At 33.2% G+C, this 23192-nt stretch overlaps 1 protein-coding gene across 1 annotated transcript in view; it reads left to right on the top strand.

The window, feature by feature from the left end:
- Window positions 1–23192, top strand: part of GBE1 (1,4-alpha-glucan branching enzyme 1) — a 320203-nt gene that overhangs the window by 197370 nt on the left and 99641 nt on the right. Inside the window, exons 8-9 of the mRNA XM_049785497.1 lie at window positions 18639–18754; window positions 21655–21782. Coding sequence (XP_049641454.1) covers window positions 18639–18754; window positions 21655–21782 — 244 coding nt within the window. The remainder of the gene's footprint in view (window positions 1–18638; window positions 18755–21654; window positions 21783–23192) is intronic.

The raw sequence follows: 23192 nt of genomic DNA, 5'->3' as shown, positions 1-23192 counted from the left end.
TAATTCTCTGTATGCTGATATGTATTTTTCTCTGAGAAGCTAAATACTCTGAGGGTTGTCACATAGTAGAAAATTTATAGACTTATGACATTGGAGTAGATTCAATATAACAATTTCCTTCAACTTTAGTCTTTTCTCTAGTGACTTCTCATTTTGTTTGTCTCTATATATCTTCATGTACTATGAAACATATCCAAAGATACATAATAATCCATTTTGAATTTGCAAAGTTCTATTAAAAATTCATCTTAGATACTGAGTCAAAAAAATCTCAGTTTGTGACCCCTGGACCAGATCCGCACACTATTCTATGTAGCATGCCTAATAGTATTACAACACTGCAGAACTTTTTCTGTTTCCAAAGAATGTGTTTTCATTTACCTCAAATTGTTTTTCCTATTGCATTGCATGGTTTTGAATTTTTATTAAGAAGACTGAATTTATCTCTATCTCTCTTGAATGATATTTTTTAACTGTCATATACTAGAAAAGTTTTTAACTGGATATATATTTAGTCAATATTTTAGTTGCTTATTGCCTAGCATAAAAGTATGTTGAACTGCTGAGGCTGGAGTGATAGTACAGGAAACAGGCTGTTTACCATTCTTGCAGCTATGACCTGAATTTGACACTCAGCATTCCATATGGTCCCCTAAGCAGTACTATAAGTAATTCCTGAGTCAGGAGAGGAGTAATCCCTGAGTATTTCTAGTGTGTCCTAAAAAACTACACACACACACACACACACACACACACACACACAAACACACACAAATATATATATGTTGGACTGGAAAGATATTTGCAGGGGTTAATGTGTTTGCCTTACATGTGGCTCATGTGGCTGACCCTGGTTCAGTCCCCCTATAGACACCACATATGGTCCCAGGAGTATCACAGAGATTTATTCCCAAGAACACAGTCACAAATAAGCCCTGAGCACTGCTAGGTATGGCCTAAGCCCCTCTTTTGCAAATAATTCTTGTTGCTTAGTATTTATATTCTACATCTAAAGTATTCTTGTGTCAAAATAAGTTTAGTATGTGAACAGTCTGAAGATGATATGGTTCTATTCTGTCTACTAGATTTATAAACAATTTTTACACAAGGTAACATAAAGAAATTACCGTTCAGAGATAATATGCTTAAAGCCATTTAATCAAAGCAAGAGCATTATAAAGCTGCTTTATTTTAAAGCCTCAATACATCTATTCAGAATCTTAAAATCATTTAATTTGTGTTCCAAAGGAAGGTCACAAGATTGAATAACCTGCCATATTTAGTGAATGAAAGCATATGCTAAAAGAATGAAAGCAGATCACTTTGTTTTTATCTGTCCAAATTGGGAACTGGTCTGTACTTACAATCCAGTTTTTTAAAATTACAAAGCTGAACCTGCCAGCACCCGGGTTACCTCTGACCTACTGTGGAGCACAGTGGTCACTTCTGAAGAGGAAAGTGGAGTGTTTATTTTCACATGGAGCCCCCTGCAATCACAGGTGTTATCAGCAAGCCTTGGAGCTGCAGAGAATGATTGAATTTTTGCTTTAGCCAGCCATCATGATGACAGTGCTTCACAGGTTACTGGGCACTTTCAAGCTATTGTCTCAAAAAGCTCCATTAGAAATATATATGCCATCCTCAATTTATCAATCATCCTTTCTTTCTTGTTTTAATAAGACCCCGAGCTTTCAAAGATATTTCTCCTTATGAGATGTTTATGAATTACAAGGAACAAATACAGGCCTTTTATCTATATACACGACAAATATTTTATTCACAAAATACATTTGTCTCCAACCAGATATACCTCTTTCATCTTTAAAAGAGACAGTATATAAAAAGCTATATAAAAACAAAAGACCTTCGAGATTGTTACTTGATTAACTTGCTCTACTAAAGGTCAGGGAATTGTATACTTGAATGCTGCTGAGAAGACTTGGAAGCAGGCACAGACTTGCTTTAGAGACTCAGTGCTACATACAGTATTTCTAGCAAAAAAATAAGGCAAATTTAGGACATGTTTTTGACATGCAACATGGGACATTATAATAGCTGAAAACAATCAGAAAACGATGATTAGAATTTCTAACTCAAAGCCATGATTATTTTTTCATAGGGCCATTCTGTTCTTGACCTATCTTGCTAATTCATTCTCTGCTCACATTTATATCTTTATTGATTTTTTATGGTCCTCTTTTTTTCTTCTAATTTATCTCTAACATATCTGACTCTGAATGGATTTGAATCACACTTCTATGTAGTGACAAGTTGGAGTGCCAAATGTTAGCTATTTCAGGCTCTGTTGTGAGCAATTTGTGTTTATACTCTAACATCTGCACTGAATTATTCTAATACTGTACCTCTTTGGAAAGTAGATTTGACCATGAACACTTAACAACTTCTATAGAGACACATTGTCATGCTAGTAAATAAAATTAAAGGATGCATTCCTGAGCAAAGAGGCTTTAGAAAGACAGATGGCTAGTAAAATGGCTTATTGCTACAAGTTCTCTGAGCTTTCCGTGATACTTCCAAAATTGTACTGACTTCATTAATATGTCAATATCAACTAAAATTACAAGAGCCAAAATATTGGAAGCAGATATGAGAAAAATGTGGCAAGCAGGGAAATGTGTGGGCTATGATTATTTCTCCTCCTTAAAATAGAATCCAAGTTTAAAGTTTTGTGGATTTCAACAATGTCTTGAAAAGGAAAGAGACGAAACTGGACCATTTTCCCAAATTTTCCTCATCTGGCATGACAGAAAATAATTTCACGTACCTTGTGTTTGTTCCTTACCTCTAATTTAAATGATAATATGTATCATGAATGTAATAAGAAATTTAAATATGATTTAACAGATTGTAATTTTTCAGTAAAATGTAGTTGTCTATTCTTTCTTTATTTCCTTAGCATGCAAACAGCAGCAGTCAAAGGGGAAAGGGACTCATCTTATGTAGTCAACTGGTATATTGTGATTCTTGACACTTATCTAAGGTGCTGTTCTTTGTTTGGTAATGAGTACTGAGTAATATAGTGGGAACTGTTCACAATGACATTCTACATGCAAACGAAAAAGCAAATGTCACAAACCTTTTCAGTGACCTTCAGCACAGTTTGAAAAGGTAACAAAATATAATTTGGAAGAGCTTTACTGAAAGGGAGAAAGAGGGTATAACCCAGAGAAGCAGATTTCCTGAAAACCTAATTTACAGAGAGTGACATTTGAAATTTACATTTTTTTAAATAAAATTTCTCTGGGACTAGAGAGATTGTGTAGCAGGTAGTGCAGTTGCTTTGATGTGACTGACCCAGGTTCGATGCCCCATACCTCATATGGGTCTCCTGAGCTTGCTAGGAGTATGTATTTCTTGAGCACACACACACACACACACACACACACACACACACACACACACACAATCTCTTCCTCTCCCTCTCTTCCCTTACCCTGGCCTCCCCTCTCCTCCCTTATCCTCCCCTCCTCTCTTCCCCTTCCCCTCTCCTCCTCTCCCATTCCCTTCTCCTCCCCTCCCCTCTCCTCTCCTGTCCTTTTTTCTCCTCTTCTCTCCTCTTTCCTCTCCTCTTTTCTCCTTTCCTCCTCCTATTTTCTCCTCCTTCCCACCTCCCCTCTCTTCTCCTCTCTTCTCCTCACTTCTCTTCTCCCCTCCCCTCCTCACTTCTCTTCTCCCCTCCCCTCTTCACTTCTCTTTTCCCCTCCCCTCCCCTGTTCTCTCCTCCTCTCCCCTCCTCTCCTCTCCTCTCCTATCTTCCTCTCCTCTCCTCTCCCCTTCATTCCTTTCCCCTTCCTTCTCCTCCCCTCCACTCTGCTTTATCCTGTTCCCCTCCCTTCCCCTCCACTTTCCTCCACTTCCTCTTTTCTCCTCCCCTGTTCTCTCCTCTCCTTTTCTTTATGTTCCCCCTTCCCTTTTTCTTTCTTCCCCATCATTATCCATACAATTTTCTTTTCTGCTCCCATATCATTTCCTTGCCTTTCCTCTGCTCTTCTTTTTTTCTTCTGCCACAATCCACTGTGTCTCAGACTTAGTTTTGGCTTTTTTTCTCCAGAATTACTCATGGAAGGCAGTGAGGATCATTTGAGGTACAGGGGTATCCACAGCAAGGCAAACCTCTTAAATGCTATAATATTTTTTAGGATCCAGCCTGTTATTTCCTTTATGCATTTAAATCTAACATCAAGGTCTTTGATAAATTTTGAATTAGTTTGTGTTTTGTATGAATTATTGGTCCATATACAGTTTTATACAAGTGACTAACTAGTTCTTCCAACATTGTTGAAGAAATTTTATTGTGAAGATTTTTATTATTTCACATCATACTCCTAGCTCCTTTTTTAGAAGATCAACCACCTCTATATCTTAGGGTCTCAATTATATTCTATTTTTCTAAGATTCAACCTTTACTCCAGTACCACACATAATATAGCTTTATGGTTTAAATCAGTCATGGGTAAAAATGTCGTCCATCTTATTTTTCTCAGATTATTGGGAATATTTGGGGAGTTTATTACTCCACATAAATTTTAGCATTATATTTTTGTACATGTCTCTAAAAATACCCTGAAAATTTTAGTGGGTGTCTCATTGAATCTGTATAGTGCTTTTTATCATTTTTACAGTGTTACTTTTTTCAGTCAATGAACAATGAATATGTTTTAATTCCTTTATCTTTTTTTTATTTCAAACTGAGTTATAATTTTATTGTTTACCTTTGTCTTTTTACTATAGAAACTTTATTCTATTTTTAGTACCTAAGATGTATAGATTATTTATCTTGATCTTTTGTTACTTTCTGATCAACAATTGTATTACTATTAATATCCCTCTTAGAAAAAAACTTTAATATTTTTTTTAAGCACTATGGTAACAAACATGTTTGTAGTTGTGTTTCAGTGATAAAATGTACATCCCTTCACCAGTGTAACCTTCCCACCACCAATGCTCCTTTTCCCCCAACACTGCTGTCTATGAAACAAACATTCTATTTCTCTCTCTTACTATCTTTGTCATGATAATGTTAGTGTAGTTATTTCTCTAACTGCTCTCACCGCTCTTTGTGGTAAGATGGCTTGTCCTTCTGGTTCTCATTTCTATTGTTTCTGGGTATTATTACTTGGTCATCGTGTATCATCTTCTTGATGAGATATCCTGTTTGCTAGGATTTTTTGAAGTTCTTTGCATCTTTGTTCATCAGAGATATCGCTCTGTGGTTCTCTTTTATTGATTTTAGCTTCAAAAAGCTTTTTTAGGAGTGTTTCAGTTTCTTCAGTTTCCTGGGAGATCCGGAAAGGATTGGTAGCCGGTCCTATTATTGAATCCATGTAGTACTGTGTTTTTGTTTTTGAGAGAACTTTGATTACCATTTTAATTTCCTCAATACTGATAAGTCTGTTTAGATATGCTCAACCATCTTGTTTCAACCTTGGAAGTTTTTAACAATATGTATAAGAATTTAATTATAAATTATTATATATGATATAATATATACCATATAATATAAATTGAATTATATGATTATAAGAACTTGTCCATTTTTTTCAGCCTCTCTTGTTTTCTGACTTAGAGTTTTTCAAAGTATTCTTTGATTACCCTTTGAATTTCTGTAGTACTTGTAGTAATTTCACCCTTTTCATTTATAATTCTATTTGTTTTATTTCCCTTTGTCAATTTTACTAGTGATTCATCAATCTTGTTTATTATTTCATATAACAAACTCTTACTTGAGTTGATCTTCGAATTGTTCAGTTTCCAAGTATTTGAAGTTTCTCTGTCAGCATTCTGTTTGTGGTTTATTTCCACTTTAAAATATTGTTATCTGACCAATTATTGAATATAATTTCTATCCTCTTGATTTTATGTTTTGCCATCCCAAACCCACTTATTTTTGGAGATATTTAATTCAAATAATCTTCCAGAAATATTTGCTGGTTAAAGCCTCCAATTCCTCTGTATGGAAATCAGTATAATCCTTAGCTTGCTTCTTTATTTTGTTATATTTGGACTAGTATAAATCACAGGACACTAGTTACCCTTCTTAGCTATTTTGACCATGATACTTCTTGAGAATTTTAATGCAAAGAATTTCTTAAAGTTTTAAAAGATTAATGTTAGACTTAATATAGATATATAGGATCATTTCATTTCTTGCTTTTGTTTTGTTTTATTTGGGGGCTATCCCTGGTAGTGCTCAGGTCTTTTTCCTTGTTTTGTACTCAGTGGTCATACCTGGTGTAGCTGTAGGAATCATATTTAGTGCCTGGGAGTGAAACCTGGTTATCTGTAAACAAGCATTAAATCCCTCCGTACAGTTTCTCTGGCCTCCCCCCTTTTTTTTCTTGTTTAACGTAAATTTTTCTTTTTACATATAATCTCCAGATACTTGTGTTTTCTATATTGTCTATAATAACTGAAAATAGTAAAAAATTATTAATAAAAGGAAGAAATGACAAAAAGTCTAGTATAATAGTTGAATTAATTACAACCATAGCTTAAATTATGAGATGTTTAATTAGAAAAGAAAAATAGTTAAAGTTGCATAATAGATGACATTTTCTTAGACAACTAGATGATAATTAATGGAATAAAAGATGACATTTCTAAGGGCAATTAGAGATAAATAAAAATTATTTTTAAATTGCAAGAGTCTGGACAATGAAAATTAGATAAATAAGATGTCAAAATATATTAAAGATAAAAATCACATAAGGATTAAGCCATACATATGAAAATTTATAAAAAATAAACTATACATTACAAAGTGAATAAAAGGAATTATGTTTTTATATGAAGAGACATTCAACATCCCCCAGCCTTTTTAAAATGTCAACTGTGATCCGTGGGAACTATTAGAAAAGTCTTTTTTCTCTTTTAAGTAAATTTTCAATACTGTGAAACTTAAAAGATGTTTTTGATTTGGGAAGCCTCAATAATTTTTTCCACTTTTATGCCAAGTTTTTCAAAATAAAGTAAGATGAACCCTATGATACAGTATATAAAACAATGGATTAAGTGTGCTGATTTCTAAGTCTGATTATTTCCAGATGTCTTTTTTATTCCTGCATTTTTAAAGTCTTTACTGTGCAGTTTCTAAATGCCAGACTTGGCACATATAATTGTCACAAAACAGACCTGACGTCTGTACTTGGAAACACAGATTTACTGGGTTGGAAAAGATTGAGAACAAATTAGCTTTAAAAACTGCTACATAATGCGACTTAGTTGTGGTGTAGAAAATAAAAGAAAAAAAACACCTAAAACAAATAAACAGAAAAATGATTACTATCACGTGAGTGTTCTGGAATAAGAGAAATGAAGGTTATGTGCCTTTATAGTAACTGAATGTGCAGAAAAGACCTCTCAAAGGTCATGAAAAAAATCTGTTGGACCTTGTATCCTTCTTTAGTATAGGAAATTACAGATAGAAATATGTAGTCCCTGAGGCAGAGAACCTTGATTGTGCTCAAGGAACAGAAAGTCACTGAGTGAAATGTTTAATCAGGAAAGGAGAGTGGGTTTTATTCCAGAGAAGATGGGACTTCCTTCATTGAATAGGGTATGAACATTAAGTCTGGCAGTATTTTTGTTAGGTTTTTACATTGGGTCTGCAGCAAGTAGTGCTCTGTGTTTATTAATGGATCTGTGCTCCAGGATGATGTCTGGCAGGACTCAGGAGATGAGGATATGAAGGGTTTAGGATTAAACCAGTTTAGCTGTGTACATGGCCATTGTCTTACTTGCTGTTCTATCTGTCCCCAAGAATGGTTGGATTTTCATGTGGGTGTGGGTCATTATTGACAGACTGTTTGCATAACAGTCCTTTGCTACATGAATGGACTTTGAAATAAGTCATAGAAAGTGTTCTCAATTAATTCTGTGCCATTGTGTACAAAATATAATTCTAAAATTCCAAGTGATATTAAACTGATTTGGGTCTTTTTGAAAAGTCATTTATAAGCTGCTAAGACTATCATTTCCCAAATTCTCAACTATATATTGACATATAATATATATATATATACATATATATACATGCTTAAATTCATAGGATTATAGCTGTTATTTGCAGGCTTACACCCACTTACATTCAGTGTGAATGTAGCTATGTAGTTTATCCTTCCTTCCTTCCTTCCTTCCTTCCTTCCTTCCTTCCTTCCTTCCTTCCTTCCTTCCTTCCTTCCTTCCTTCCTTCCTTCCTTCCTTCCTTCCTTCCTTCCTTCCTTCCTTTCTTTCTTTCTTTCTTTCTTTCTTTCTTTCTTCGTTTCTTTCTTTTTTCATTCTTTTTATTTTTCTTTCTTCTTTTCTCTTGCTTTCTTTTTCTTTCCTTTTCCTTTTTCTTTCTTCCTCTTTCTTTTGTCATGCTTTCCTTTTTCTTTTTCTCCTTTTCTTTTTCCTCCTCCACTTCCTCCCTCTTCCTTTTTTTCTCTTGCTCCCCCTTCTTATTTCTTCTCCTCCTTCTCTCCTTGCTCAGTAGCCATTTTCTCAGAAGTGACTACTAGCCATTCACAGGTGACTACATGCATTTTTGGAGATTTGATCCAATGTTGGCCACATACAAGGTAGGGACCTTAATCCTGTATTCTCACACTTTCCTCCAATCTATCATTTCATCTTGTGCAAATATATTATTTTGCCTTGTACCCCCAGAAAGCATGTTTCTTTCTCCTTTTCATTGATGACAAGTGGTAGGTATGAATGGTAATCAACTACTTTGATTCTGTAAAAAATGATGTAATGATGCAATTTGCTGCAATGTAAATGGAATGGAAAGACATTATGTTAATGAAGTTAGTTAGAAGACAAAGGATAAATACAGAGTGATATCACTTAACTGTGGTATTTTGAATAAATGCCATAGATTAAATGGGAGTTGTCTCAAAATCTCTTGGCCCCTGAAAATAATGAGGAAAAGGAAAGAAATTGAGTGGAGGAGAAGGAAAATAAATATGAAATGATGGGATCACAGGTGCATTGGTATTTAAAAAGGACAGAACTATATATTCAAGCCAAAGACAACAACAATAGAATCAAGAGATCCAAACTTTCATAATCAAAACTTAAAATGGACCTGTTATTCTGGCAGACAGAGGGGGCAGAGCTGGTGGGACGGGATACAGTCTGGGAAGATTGGTGGAGAAATTTCAACACTGCTGGTGGGATAAGCCTTGAAACATTGTATGTTTGAAACACAACTGTGAAAAACTTTGCTTTCAATAAAATATTGACAAAAAGAAGATGCACATAATTTATGTGTATTTTTGTATGTTCACCCAGGCTAAATAAGTAAATTTTTAAATAGCTACACTTTGGTGACACTTGCCCATCTCTGCAACAGTATTACTTTTAGATGTTGAAGTTCTATTTTTCTCACTATTCATGATATGAATATTATAAATTATATATACACATATGTAAAAATTCTTGGCTATTTTACAGCAGTATGGGTAGGTGGTTAAATTAATCATTGCAAAATCCTTTGAAAATCTAGGCAGTGCTGTGCAAATGCAAAATTCATAACTGTAGCAAATAAAAGAAGCTGATGCTTCCTTAAGGATATGGAGTGTGTGTGTGTGTGTGTGTGTGTGTGTGTGTGTGTCCTTTCTCTTGTTGTTATAACCAAATACAAATAACATTAGTGGAAATTTTTAATATTGAATTCGAAGTATTCTTATTTAATTGTAGGCTTTACAATAAAGCCATTTAAAATAACTTTTAACCATGAGCTGGAGATATCTTTTTTGAAAAATTGGGCTCAGAATTTTTATGTATAGACATATGTGTTTAAATTTCCAATATATAAGTTTATGTATTTTAATGGTGAGATGATTTCTCAAGAATTTAATGGCTTTACCTTCAATAATAGTACACATTCCAAAAGATACATATGTTTGGATTTGTTAACTGTGGAAAGGAACACGAAGGACGATATCTTATTTGAGTATTTCAGCTAAATGATTTATGTAGTTTTCTTTATGAAAATGCCTTTCTCAAAATCTGTGTCATACTAATTATAGAGCAACGTTTGTTGGTATTCAAAGCATAATAATCATTGCTCAATTTTCGTTCATTCCAATAAAGTCAAAATTTGTTGTACTGAATTTTAGTTTCCTATTTTAATGAATGTGGAAATTGGATTTTTAAAGTATTTTAGAGTGATTTTACTTTTTACATTATAGTTAATATCTGACTATATAATATAAATGACTGCTTTAGTTTTTAACTTTTTTTTTTTTTTGGTTTTTGGACCACACCCTGTGATGCTCAGGGGTTACTCCTGGCTATGCGCTCAGAAGTTGCTCCTGGCTTCTTGGGGGACCATATGGGGCACCGGGGGATTGAACCGAGGTCCATCCTAGGCTAGCGCAGGCAAGGCAGGCACCTTACCTCCAGTGCCACTGCCCGGCCCCTAGTTTTTAACTTTTTATGTATTTTATTTAATTCAGGTCAAAAGATCAGAAGAAATTATTATGGAAATAATTGAGTGAAATAAAGACCACTTTGAGACTAAAAAAATAAAACATTGTTCCCTCCACTTTGAATTTTTTTCATATTTGAGAAAATTGAATTTATTTTCATGAACTAGCTTATCTCCTTATGTCTTTGGCTTAGCATTAATACATTATAACAGTATTTTTGTGAATCTTATATGGGCTTAGACTAAAGGTAGATTTTAGGTAAAAGACACATGCAAATGATCGTACACTTTTGTGTGTGTTTGGGTTATCTTGTTAGTATTTTTTAGTATGAATATTTGATTTCCAGATGGTTCACAACTCGGTTAAAAAGGTGAATATTATGTTATATTATATTATTTTATAATTAATGTATTAATATTATAATATAATATAACATTATGTTATATTATATTATAATATTAGGTCTTAATTCAAAGTATTTTTTCTGTATTATGAAAAAAAGAAATTTTATATTTGAAAGATTAATTTTTAAAAATTTGTAAAACTCGTGGCAGGAGCAGTGGTGCAAGAGGTAGGGAGTTTGCCTTATTGCGCACTAACCTAGGATGAACCAAGGTTCGCTCTCTCAGCATCCTATATGGTCCCCCAAGCCAGGAGAAATTTCTGAGTGCATAGCGAAGAGAATCCCTCAGCATCATCACCAGGTGTGGGCCAAAAAGCAAATAAATTGTAAAACTATTTGAAATAAGTAGAAAAATACCAATTTCTGAGGCCAGAGAGATAGTAGAAAGGTTAGGGTGCCGATATTATATGAGGATGTTAATCAAGGAACATCTTCATGCCCCAGATAGACAATACAACATGGGTAATATACATCATCTTACAATATATCTATAAGATGATAGTTATTTAGGATTTCATGAGGAGTCATTCTCCTTTACCTGTTTCTTTCAAATGTAATTTTTGTTTAAGTGCTTATATCTTTGATTTGCCTCATATTTTAAAGAAAAGTATATATATATATATATATATATATATATAAATAAGTAAATATTATATACTTAGTTACAAATTTTAATGTGAGGAAATTTATCATGCTTGTGAATTTATATGTGAATATTATGAAAATAAAATAGTTTATTTTAATATTTCTAGAAATTAATCTGAAGAAAATTTTATTAAGAAATATATGATTAATTAATATACCTAAGTGTTTACTATGAGAATAACCTTTGAATGTTGATTTTGCCTTCAGAAGAATCTTAAAAGCGGTTGTGATTTGATATTGATCAGTATAACAATATGTGTTAGTGTTAATATCATTTGTTTTTTAGTCAAGCAAAATAATTAACTGTGGGGCAAACTGCTCATTTTGAAAATCTCACAAGTTATTCTATATGACAGGTCACTTAAAAGTTAGACAAATAGATTCTGGAGCAATAGCACAGCAGTCAGGCATTTGCCTTGCATGCAGCTGATTCAGGACAGACCTGATTTGATCCTCCACATGCCATATGGTCCCCCAAACCAGGAATGATTTCTGAGCACATAGCCCAGAGTAACCTATGAGTGTCACTGAGTATGGCCCAAAAACTAAAAAGAAAAAAAAAAGTTAGACAAATAGAATTGAATTATAAAATGCATCATTTAAGGAATGATGGTATATCTGAGTTTAGAAATTTGGTTTTTAATTTTATTATAAAATGCCTTGGCTGTATATGAAATAATTAAATTTTATTTTAAAATTATGAATAATTTATTAAAAACTTAATATTTGAATTATCTGTGTAACAAAATTTCTTTACTAAATACTCATTACTTGAGTGCAGATGGAATATTTCCAGCATCTACACCAATTAGAATCTTGATTATTTTGATTGTCAGAAATCACTGAAGATATATATATATACATATATATATTATGTGTGATATATTTGATTTCCACATTAGACACCTGTGTACTACTCATTTTAATAAATTAATCTTTATAGTCATATCAGCTTCATTTCATTATTTTATTTTATTATTGTTTTGTTTTTTTGGGCCACACCCATTTGATGCTCAGGGGTTACTCCTGGCTAAGCACTCAGAAATTGCCCCTGGCATGCTGGGACCATATGGGACTCCAGGGGATCGAACTGCGGTCCTTCCTTGGCTAGCGCTTGCAAGGCAGACACCTTACTTCTAGGGCCACCTCGCCGGCCCCTCATTTTATTATTATATTAATGTTGAATTTCAGTTTTGTTTTTTTGTTTTGTTTTGTTTTGTTTTTGGGTCACACCCGGCAGCGCTCAGGGGTTATTCCTGGCTCTATGCTCAAAAGTCACTCCTGGGAGGCTCAGGGGACCATTTGGGATGCCGGGATTCAAACCACCGACCTGCATGCAAGGCACACGCGTTACCTTCATGCTATCTCTCCGGTCCCATATTTCAGTTTTGTTTCTTTAAAAAGTTTTGTAAATTCAGGCCAAGGAAATAGTTAAAATGTGTTAAAGTGATTGATTTACACTAGGTTGACTCCATTATGATGTACTGTCAATTCATATGGTCCCAGGAGCCCTGCCAGGATGGATTCCTGAACATTGATCCACAGTAAGCCAGAGAGCATCTGTATGTAGCCCAAAATCCAAAATCCAAACTAAAACATGTGTGTAAGCCATTTCATTGACAGTGATCAGTATGAAAGGCATAGTATTTGTTTCTAACTTTCGTTTTAGTTTTTTCATTTAAGTTAAAATGAACTACTTTTTATACACATTTGTACTGAGCACGGTGATATATTTTGCAATGCCAAATCGTATTTCATAAACATCTATCTCTCTATGTCTATTTAGCTCCTTTTAAATGTTAGCATCTCATATTTTTTAAGATTAGGTTGCCTGATGTTTTTGAGGATGGACATTAAAAATAACAAGACTTTTGGAAACTCAGTGGAATCATTTTAAAATCAAAAAATCATGCATGTTACTGAAACACCAAAATAAACATGTTTCTGAAGTCTCATGTTTTTATGGTACATTGATTAAGTGGATCTGTCAGCTGTATTCTGTGCAGCAGTCTGATAATATTTTATTTTGGGGGGTCAAATTCTCTTTTTCATTATATCTTTTGACAGACATTTTTATATTTTGACCAAAGATAAACTTTTTAGATGAAACAAATCAGTTCATTGATTACTGCAGAACACATTGAACAGTATTTTCAATTTGTCCATAATTGCAGTACATCACTGCTTCTTTTATTCTTAATCCCTCCTTCCACAAAGGAAATATATATATATATATATATATATATTAGATATGGTTTGAATTTGAGATCTAGAAATAGATCTAGAAATAGATGTGTTTCAGAAATAGTTTTATTTTCAAATTTAATATATTCCTGGAACATTTTCTGGTGATCTATTTTAAGGCAGACCTTAGATTCACTGAAATAGTTTATTCATATATGAGCTTAATGCTTTCACTATCCATGTAACTGCTGAAGTGTTTGCAGAACAGAATACTTTAGCCTGATGTCCTCACGTACTTAGAATTTTTACTTATATTTAAGATTGTTTTTTTTTTTTTTTTTGAGGTCTGGATACCTCTAAGATTAAAAGAACTTTGGGAGAAGAGTTTCCCACAGAAACCCATATGAACTATTTTATAATTATATAATAAAAGTGAGGTTCTTCTGTGCAGAAAAGAATTATTAACAGCAGAATTAGGCTGTTCTCCTCTGAACAGGGCCACAGTGATAGCACAGCTCTTAAGGAACTTTCCTTGCACAGAACTAACTTGTGTGGATCCTCACAAATGATGTCTGAAGCTCTGTCAGGAGTGATCCATAGCTCTCTGAAGTGAGAAGTAAACCTAGTCTCCCCACTCCTCCACCCACAACAAAAGGCAAGAGAAAGAAAGAGAAAAGGAAGATGGAGAGAGAGAGGGAGTGGCAGAGCAAGATAGAGAGAGAGGAAGGGGAGAGCAAGATAGAGAAGAAGGAGGAGAGACTGAGAAGAGAAAAAGAGAAAGAAAGCTAATGCATTTAGATTAAGGAATAGCCCTCACCATTTTCAGAACTAAATATAGTAGGTTTCCACACATAAAAGCTTCCTGTGATCAGTTTATGCTAAATACCCATCTGTCTTCTGGGACTTTTTTTATTATATACCTATATGTAAATATTGTTATTAATAGTCATGCTAATGCTGAACTTCGTGGAATATATATCAAACTTCATTGCTAATTTAAGAAATTCTTTTGGTTTACATAATTTCTTTTTATTAAACACATTGGGGATTTTAAATTTGGTGCTTTAAATTCATTAATATATTTCTTCTGATTTTGACAGAAATGTCTTTTTCTTTGTATCTATTCCATGAGTTATACTATACACATAGTTATAGAAAAAATAGTTATTATTATTACTTGAATTGTATAGTGTTTTCTTTTTTCTGTTGATCAAGAAGTGATTAGATTTATTGCAAAATAATAGGAATCAATAAAATGTTTATTATATCAGTCCTCAAGTAAGTAGGGTAAAATAATAGAACAGTTGTGTCCTGTCAATTATTGCATTATAAACTTCCTGTATTTCTGTTTTTCTTTAAATCACAGTAGTACATTGATTCTTTTAGAAATTATTCCTTTCATGGTAGCTAAGACAATTTTTAAATTGAAGCTACGTGTCTTCATAGGAAGCATGTTTGTGTTAACAATTAGCAGCAAATGCCTACAAGTGCAAATTGATGATTTAAATGAATAAACTGAGTTGGAATAAGAAAATGTGGAGAGATAGAGACTTAAATAACCAGAAAGTACATGTTTTGTTTTTAGCTAATGCAACCAAAAAAAATTTTTTTTGCAAACTAAGCAAAACAATAATGCATGTCAGAAGATATCTAGAGATAATTTGTGATTTCTGATTTATGTATTCTTATCTTTGTACATCTTCCAAAACATTTAGTATTTAAACAGGTTTCAGTACTACTCTGAAATATTTTAGACTGAAAAACTTTTCCATTTAACCTTTTAGAATTAAAATTTACTCTGCCAATCAACAAATTAGTTACTAAGCTCTTTATTTTGTTTTGTTTTGGGGCCACACCCAATAGCACTCAGGTTACTCCTAGCTAAGTGCTCAGAAATCATTCCTGGCAGGATCTGGGGACCATATGGGATACCAGAGATGGAACCAGGCTGCATCTAGGGTCGACCACATGGAAGGCAAATGCCTTACCACTATGCTAATGCTCCAGCTCCAGATCTTTTAAAAACAAATTTTTATTCGTGTTTGTTTCGGAAATCTCATGGAATAGCCATGTTTGAAAAGAATGGTATCATGGAGTAGCTAAGCTAGCAGGAAAACTTGTGTCAGGCCCCAGGTTTGAACCTTGGCTCCCCAGTCCTTTCTCTCCTTCTAGCACAAATGGGGATATCCCTGGAGATCCTTTAACTTAAAGGACCTAACTGATCTACATCCTCTGATACTAGTCCCCTTTAGGAAATTCCTCTTAGCCAAAGAAAAAGTCTATCCTGATACTATCCACTGTCTATCCACTGATAGTTCAGTGCATTTTCAAATCCTGCTCTCTAAGAGTGTGGTTGTAAAGTCAATCACTAGTGCCTTGTGAGTATGAATCTCAATTTTGGCATTTCCTCTAAGTCTGGAGGTCCGATCTCTACTTCAAGTTGGTTTATGGTTCTACCATATTAGGCTTCTGTATATATAGCAATGAACTCCTTATCCCTGTGTGTACAGGAAGTGTATGTGTAAAAGCAATGTGGCAACTCCCAATAAACACAGCAAATGGACAGTTCTTGAAACACCACAGCAAAAGGAGTGCAACTATCAGCAAGTCACTCAATGGTTGTGTGTGTCAGCATCACAACCGGATGCGTGAGCCTGACTATCCCTAGAGCTAACACATATATGAACATCATAGCAGATGTGTGTACAACTTTAGGTCCTCGGAACCACCATCTCATCATGATAAATGGACTGGAATAAATGCAAAACATAGACCTGTATCTGCCTGTGTGGATTTAGGGCATGTTTGAGAGCTATGTTTTCATTTTTTTTTCTGAGTTTAAAACTGCTCCAGAATATTATTTAATATTTTCAGCTTTGAATAGTATAGTAAATTTTTTTTAAGAAAGTAAGCATTTTTTTCACTTCTAGAATACTTAAGTGTTTTTAATTCAGTTATCTTTCAATATCTCTTTTTTATTTTTTGTACCGCATTTAGTGAGATTAGGGATTATTATTTAACTTTCTGCTCAGGGTTCACCTCTTCTTTTTTTAATTTTTATTTTGATCATATTAGCTTACATATCTTTCACAGTAGTATTTTAGGTACATATTAACATAGAATCAGGGGAATACCCATCACCAAATTTATCCTCCCTCCATCCCCATTCCCTTTCTGCATCCCATATCTCCCACCATCACCCCCGGGCTGCTAGAGTAGGTGGTCCCTTCTTTGTCTAGCTTACTATTAGTGATCATCTATCTGTTTGGTCCTGGTATCCTCCTTTGCTTCCCCCTCTGTTTGAGAGGTGAAGCTAGATAATTCGAGTTATGTGGCTTTGTTTGAAGGAAAGAAAAGCAATAGAATGGGGTAAAAAATAATAAAAATAAATCAAATAAGCTGAAAATGGGCAGATTCCTTCTAGAAGCTTTTAACCTCAGTTTGAGAGAGGACATGAAAAAGGTAATTGATACACCACAACAATACAGAAAGAAATATCAAAGTAAGTATCCAGTGAGCACTACAGCAATAAAGACAAGCACCACACAATAGTCTCGGTTCTGAAATCAAACCATGCTTGAGTACAAAAAGAAAGAGAAAGATAAATTAGGGTTCACCTCTTATAGGGCTCTGGACCACATATATGATGCCAGAAGTAAAACCCAGCCTAACATGTGCAGACAAATGCCTTCCTTACCTCTTTGCTGTTTTTCTGGCCCTCATATCTTTTGTCTTTGTTATTTTTTTTCTTTAAACTCAGATGAATATAAATCAATAGAAACATAATTCTACTTTCACCATGAGCTGGCCCTAGCAGTTGAGGCTCTGTACATTCCCTTTTATAGCTATTAAGTTTTATAAATATTTCTCCCAGTTTCTTTAAATTTGTTTTTTAACTTTTAATAAATTTGTAAAGCTGAGTGATTTATTTCAAGCTGTTATTACTACCAACACCCAACTCTCCTCAAAGTTTAGATTTACAATTCTGAGTGTGTTTGTAATGACTATGGCTCCACTTATGTCAGATTGTTCTTTAATATATGGAAGGTTTAAAATAACAACATAAATTTCCACTGGGTTAAAGATTTGTGTACACTATTACTGCTTTGTCATTAAAGTAAATGAGGTATTAGAGTCTTAAAACTGCAGTTATAATAAGATAAAGAACTCAACCATAACTATATGACTAAAGAAAATCGAATTGATGATGCCCTCTTTCCAGTTGTCCGAAATAGGCTTGTTTCGTGCAGTGTTCTTAATTGAGTTATACAGTTCTTTTTCTCTTTCTGATTTTATGGATGGAGCACTCCTTAACTTGTAGAACTTTAGACTTCTTTGAACATTTGGTGTTTAGTAATTAGATTTTCTATCTTTACCCTTACAAAACAATTCTGGTAAATGTAATAATGCATATCATGTGCTTGATTTTTAGTCTTCTTATTCATTTGGTTTCTATTCTGAATCATATGTTTAAAATTGTCGCATGAGGCAATATTTTAAGCAGCTAAAACATTAAAGACAGATTTTCTACTGACAATAAAATTATGTTTTCTCAAAGGAGAAATTAACTCTGGTTATATTACACGAAAAATCTTTATGAACATTCAGAGATAAGTAACAATTCCTTTAGTACTGTGTGGTAATAATCCTTATAAATTTTCAAGTGACAGCGTTGCAATAAAATAGAGTTTGCACATTTAGTGACCAATTTAAATATATTTTGTAATTTTTTCAAATATTAAATGATTTTATAGCTTAGATATTTAATATTATTCCTTTGTAGGAAATTTCAAAAAGCTAATAGGATAATCACTAATAGTTTTCTGGTTCTTATATACAGATCTTTGAACATCAAGATTTTTAAAATTGGAGATTTATATTTTAAACTAATACACATCATTAACCAATATGTAATATGTAAAGAAAACACGAAGTAAGTTTTTTTAAATATTTTTTGCCTCTAATTTTAGCTGGGAAGTTTTACGTTTCCTGCTTTCAAACTTGAGATGGTGGTTGGAAGAATATGGTTTTGATGGATTTCGTTTTGATGGTGTTACATCTATGCTCTATCACCATCATGGAATGGGTAAGTAAATTGCTGTGTGACAGGCCTAATTAATGACTTTATTTTACCAAAATATCCCAATAAGGCTTTTATTTTATCTATACTAAATGAATATTTCTGGCTTTGTATGTATTAGTTCCATTTTAGAACTCTTTTTCTCTAGTCACATTTGATTTTTCACAAGAGATAGGGTATAAGTGATTTTATGAGAAAGCAAATGTTAATTTTCATTGAAAAATGTATACCTGTTATTTACTAATTGTGTTGATTATATTAAATTTTATATATGTTTTATTTGAGGTTTTTGTTTGTTTGGGGACCACACCCAGATATGCTTTTTTCTGGCTCTCAGAAATCACTTTTGTTGAACTTGTGGGCCCAAGTTAATTGATCCTCAGTTGAATGTATGGAATGCAAGCATTTTACCCACTGAACTATCTTCTGAGCCCATAAATAATGTTTTTAAAAGCTATTTAGTTCATATCCTTATAATAAGAACAAAATGGGACTAAAATAGTCTGAGTTCAAGCCCCGTCTTCTCATATCTGGAGGTAGTTCTCCAAGCACAACCAGAAGTAATCCCTGACTACAGAGCTAGTAGTAAGTTCTGAGTGTTGCCAGGTTTGGTACAAAAACACAAATGCAACTACTGCCCACCAACCTAAAAAAAATATGACCATAGTTTAAGTGAAAATAGTATAAAAATATAGGAACTTTTGAAATATGTGGGTTTCTTTGTAGATTATATACTAAATAAAATATTTTAAATCTAAATATAGTGAGTTAATTTAATTTTTAGTTAATCTGTTAATCAGATATTTTATTTAAAATGTGTACAAAACAGTTTGCATCCGAGAATAGCAGTCTTCTATTAGATAAAATGCTAGACAGTTAATATCCTAGTGGGAAACATTTATAACCACCAGTAATCAAGATAAGAGAAAGGCCTTAGACTGACGAATTTTTATATGTGGATGTGGTGAGGTACTATATTCAAATGCTCTATTATAGGTTCTTAGTCATGGTACTGTTCTCATGAATTCTCCTGGGAAAGAAGTTGAATCTGTAAAATCTACCTTTTTTGAGTGATATAGTATAGCCTAGAAAGAAGCTTACTGAGGGAATGAAAAAGGTAGGCAGGAAAAATTAAAGAAAAAAATTCTCCTCAATTAAACATGTACAATTTCCAGAATGATCTCTCTTTCTTAAAGTTTTTTTTATTTTTCAAAGAGATTTGTAATTGGGAAAATGAATTGAAGTGCACGGATATTCAATGTTCTTTTATGGCTAACTAGGAAGTCTAATTAATGACTAAATATTCTGAGTTGTAGAATTGATTTTCCCATTGAGATGGGAAAACAACAACAAAGCACAACTAAAACTGTACCCTGAATATTTATTCCAGATAAAGTTAAACCACAACTTTGGACCCCAATGGTAGAGTGCTAATAAAATTATAATATGTAGATATAAACTATAATTTCAATGAATGAAGTATGTTATAAAAACTAAATTTAGGTAGGAGAAAGTAGAGCTAGAAGGATGCTTTAAGGAAAGTAAAATTTTTCTCATATGAAATTTATATTACTTACATTGAAACAGTTATTTAAAAATCATTTGTTTTGTTTTGTTTGGAGGCTACATATAGTAGTTTCCAGAGCTTACTTCTCATTCTTTGCCCGGGGATCACTCTTGGGATGACTTGGGGAACCACGTATGGTACCGAGAATTAAACCTGAGTCAACCATGCACAAGGAAGTGGCAGACTCATTGTACTGTCTCTATAGTTCAGAATTTGAAACATTTATAATAGAATAGTAGTGACCTAATTTATGAGTTTCATTTGATTTTTATTATTAAAGGCATATAGTAGAATCCAAGAAATATTTTATCATATCTAGGTGTGACAAAAATCTACCAAAATGATTGTAATAAACTTCCGTTTGCTGTATTTATATTTTAAAATTAGTTCTTTTTTGAAATATTCAGTTAAATTAGTACTATTATTATCACTATTTCTATTGTTATTACCACTGATGAGAAAGCTCAGTATGAGATAGAACAGGATTTTCTTGCTGGAGGCACCACATGTTTCCTTACTGGCCTCTATGTATTACCAGTCCATGCTAGACTGAACACTGCTGGGGATGATTACTGAAAATAAAAATTTAATTGACATAAAGAAAGCCTGCTTTTCTTCCAATGTCCTATGGATATCTTCTATTTTGGATTTCCAAAGTCTTATCATATATTCTTTTATAAGCTTAATTAAAAATAATGTTTTGCTTCCAATTAACTCAGAATTTGTAATAGGGTATGATGAGTAATTCATTTTTTTTTTATTTTAGGACCATTGTTTGTTTTTGTTTTTGGTGATACTCAGGGTTTACTCCTGGTTCTGCATTCAGGAATTATTCCTGGTAGTCAGGGGATCACATGGCAAGGTTAGAATCATATGTGATTCAGTTGCATGCAAGGCAAATTGCTTGACCTACTATACTATCACTCAGTATCTTATTTTATTTTTTAACAGTAAATACTAATGGTTCCAGCAGCTCTTATTATACTATTGTATTTCATTGCAATACAATCTCTGTTATATACCAAGTTCCCATGCATGAGCACCACAAGTGTGGCTCTAAAAAAAAGAAAAAAAAGGTGTCTCTTTCCTTATTTTTGAGTTGCACTGATTTTGTTTCCTTTTGTAAAACAAAATTGAATTATATTTTTTACTCTGAATGTTGACGTAGGATTTTTTTAAAGATAGATAATATATTTAATGAGAAAATAATGTGGTAGGAAGGCTTATATTTTGATGTTGGACTGAAATGGTACCAATAAACGGATTGTTTAGAGCATTTGTATAAAATTAGCACTTTTATGTAAACATAATGTCTTCATATTAATTTGTTTTTCTCTAGGTCAAGGGTTTTCAGGTGATTACCATGAATATTTTGGACTACAAGTAGATGAAGATGCCTTGATTTATCTCATGTTAGCCAATCATTTGGTTCACACCTTGTATCCAGATTCTATAACGATAGCTGAGGTATGGACTCTGTGATTTCCTACCCTCTGACACCTTTAGTATAGAAACTTTTTTCAGCATATAATATTTATCTAATTAATATAATGTCAATAATTGTTTAATGAGGGTGCACACTACAAAGAGTGTTGCAACCTTGTATGGGTGGCCCTAAATTTAGAATTTAGTGTTTTCCTATTAGGAGATAGTAGACTAATTACTTGTCATCATTGTATTGTTTAAAAAAATGCCAGTGGTTAGAAATTAAAATATCCTAATAAGTGGACTGGTCTTTCTTCCATGAGACCTTCAACAGAGTAAGTAAATGAATATTAATGGACTTCTCTCATTAAAATAAACTTTTGGTTTAATCATTAGAGATGGCATGGATCACTGCTTGTGAGCTTCTCTGAAGCCTCTTGTTCTGAGGCGATTACCTTTCTTGTTTACGTTACTGCTCTAGGATTGCCAAATGTTCTCTAGTTATTCAAGATTACTGGAGGTTCATGATTTACTGTCCCAAAGCTGCACCATAATGATATAATTCGGTATATGCATAATTGACAATTCCCCTCTTGGTGATAAATGTGATAAATTAAGAAGATTGTTAAATGCTTATGCTAATTTAGATTTAGTACAAAAAAATCCCTCTGGTTTTCTAAGTTTTCTAACTAGGAGTTATTATTAAAATTGAATGTAATGTGTTAAAACAGTTTTGTACAAAGTATAGTGCATGACACAGTGATAGTAGTACTTTCAAAGTTATATGGAATTGAAGATAGTCATGACGTTTTTTATTCTGTACCACTTTTTGTTTGTTAAACTTTTTCTATAAATTATTTCTTAAAAAATAAAAAATAGTCCACTAAATAATGTGTTTCTCTTGTTTGTCCTAGAAAATTAGTTACTCTCTTCTGGCTCTTTGTGTTACATTCTAGGGACAAATAATGACTCTAAATTCCTAGGGAAAAAAAAAGTATGTAATATGGAAATAAGTCCCAGAATAATACCATTTTGCAAAACTGCATTTTTTATATTCTTTCCATTCGTTGGCCAGAGCTTGAAAATCTCCCTAATTATTGTGCTGATTGTCTTTTAAGATCAAGTTGTATTTTGAGATTTTGTTTCTTATATACCGTTTATTTGCCGGCGTATAAAATGACTGGGCGTATAAGACGACCCCCTAATTTTGCAGTTAAAACATAGGTTTAGGCTTATATTCGCTGTATCAGACAGAACCTTCCTGTGCTGCAACTGTATGTCCCACAGTGAGCCAATCACAACAAGCAAAGGTTCAAGGGTTATACTGGAATAGACTTCCTCTCTGACTTTGGCCAATCTGAGCAGACTTTTAACAGTGTAGATTCGGGTCCAGAACATTGTCTAATTTGCATGCATCAAAAGCCTGCTTGGATTGGCTGAGTTAGAGAGGCG

Source organism: Suncus etruscus, chromosome 13 (assembly GCF_024139225.1).
Source record: "Suncus etruscus isolate mSunEtr1 chromosome 13, mSunEtr1.pri.cur, whole genome shotgun sequence".
NCBI classification, from domain to species: domain Eukaryota; kingdom Metazoa; phylum Chordata; class Mammalia; order Eulipotyphla; family Soricidae; genus Suncus; species Suncus etruscus.
The sequence above is the reverse complement of the archived record's forward strand: the minus strand, read 5'-3'. Positions and strand labels throughout refer to the sequence as shown.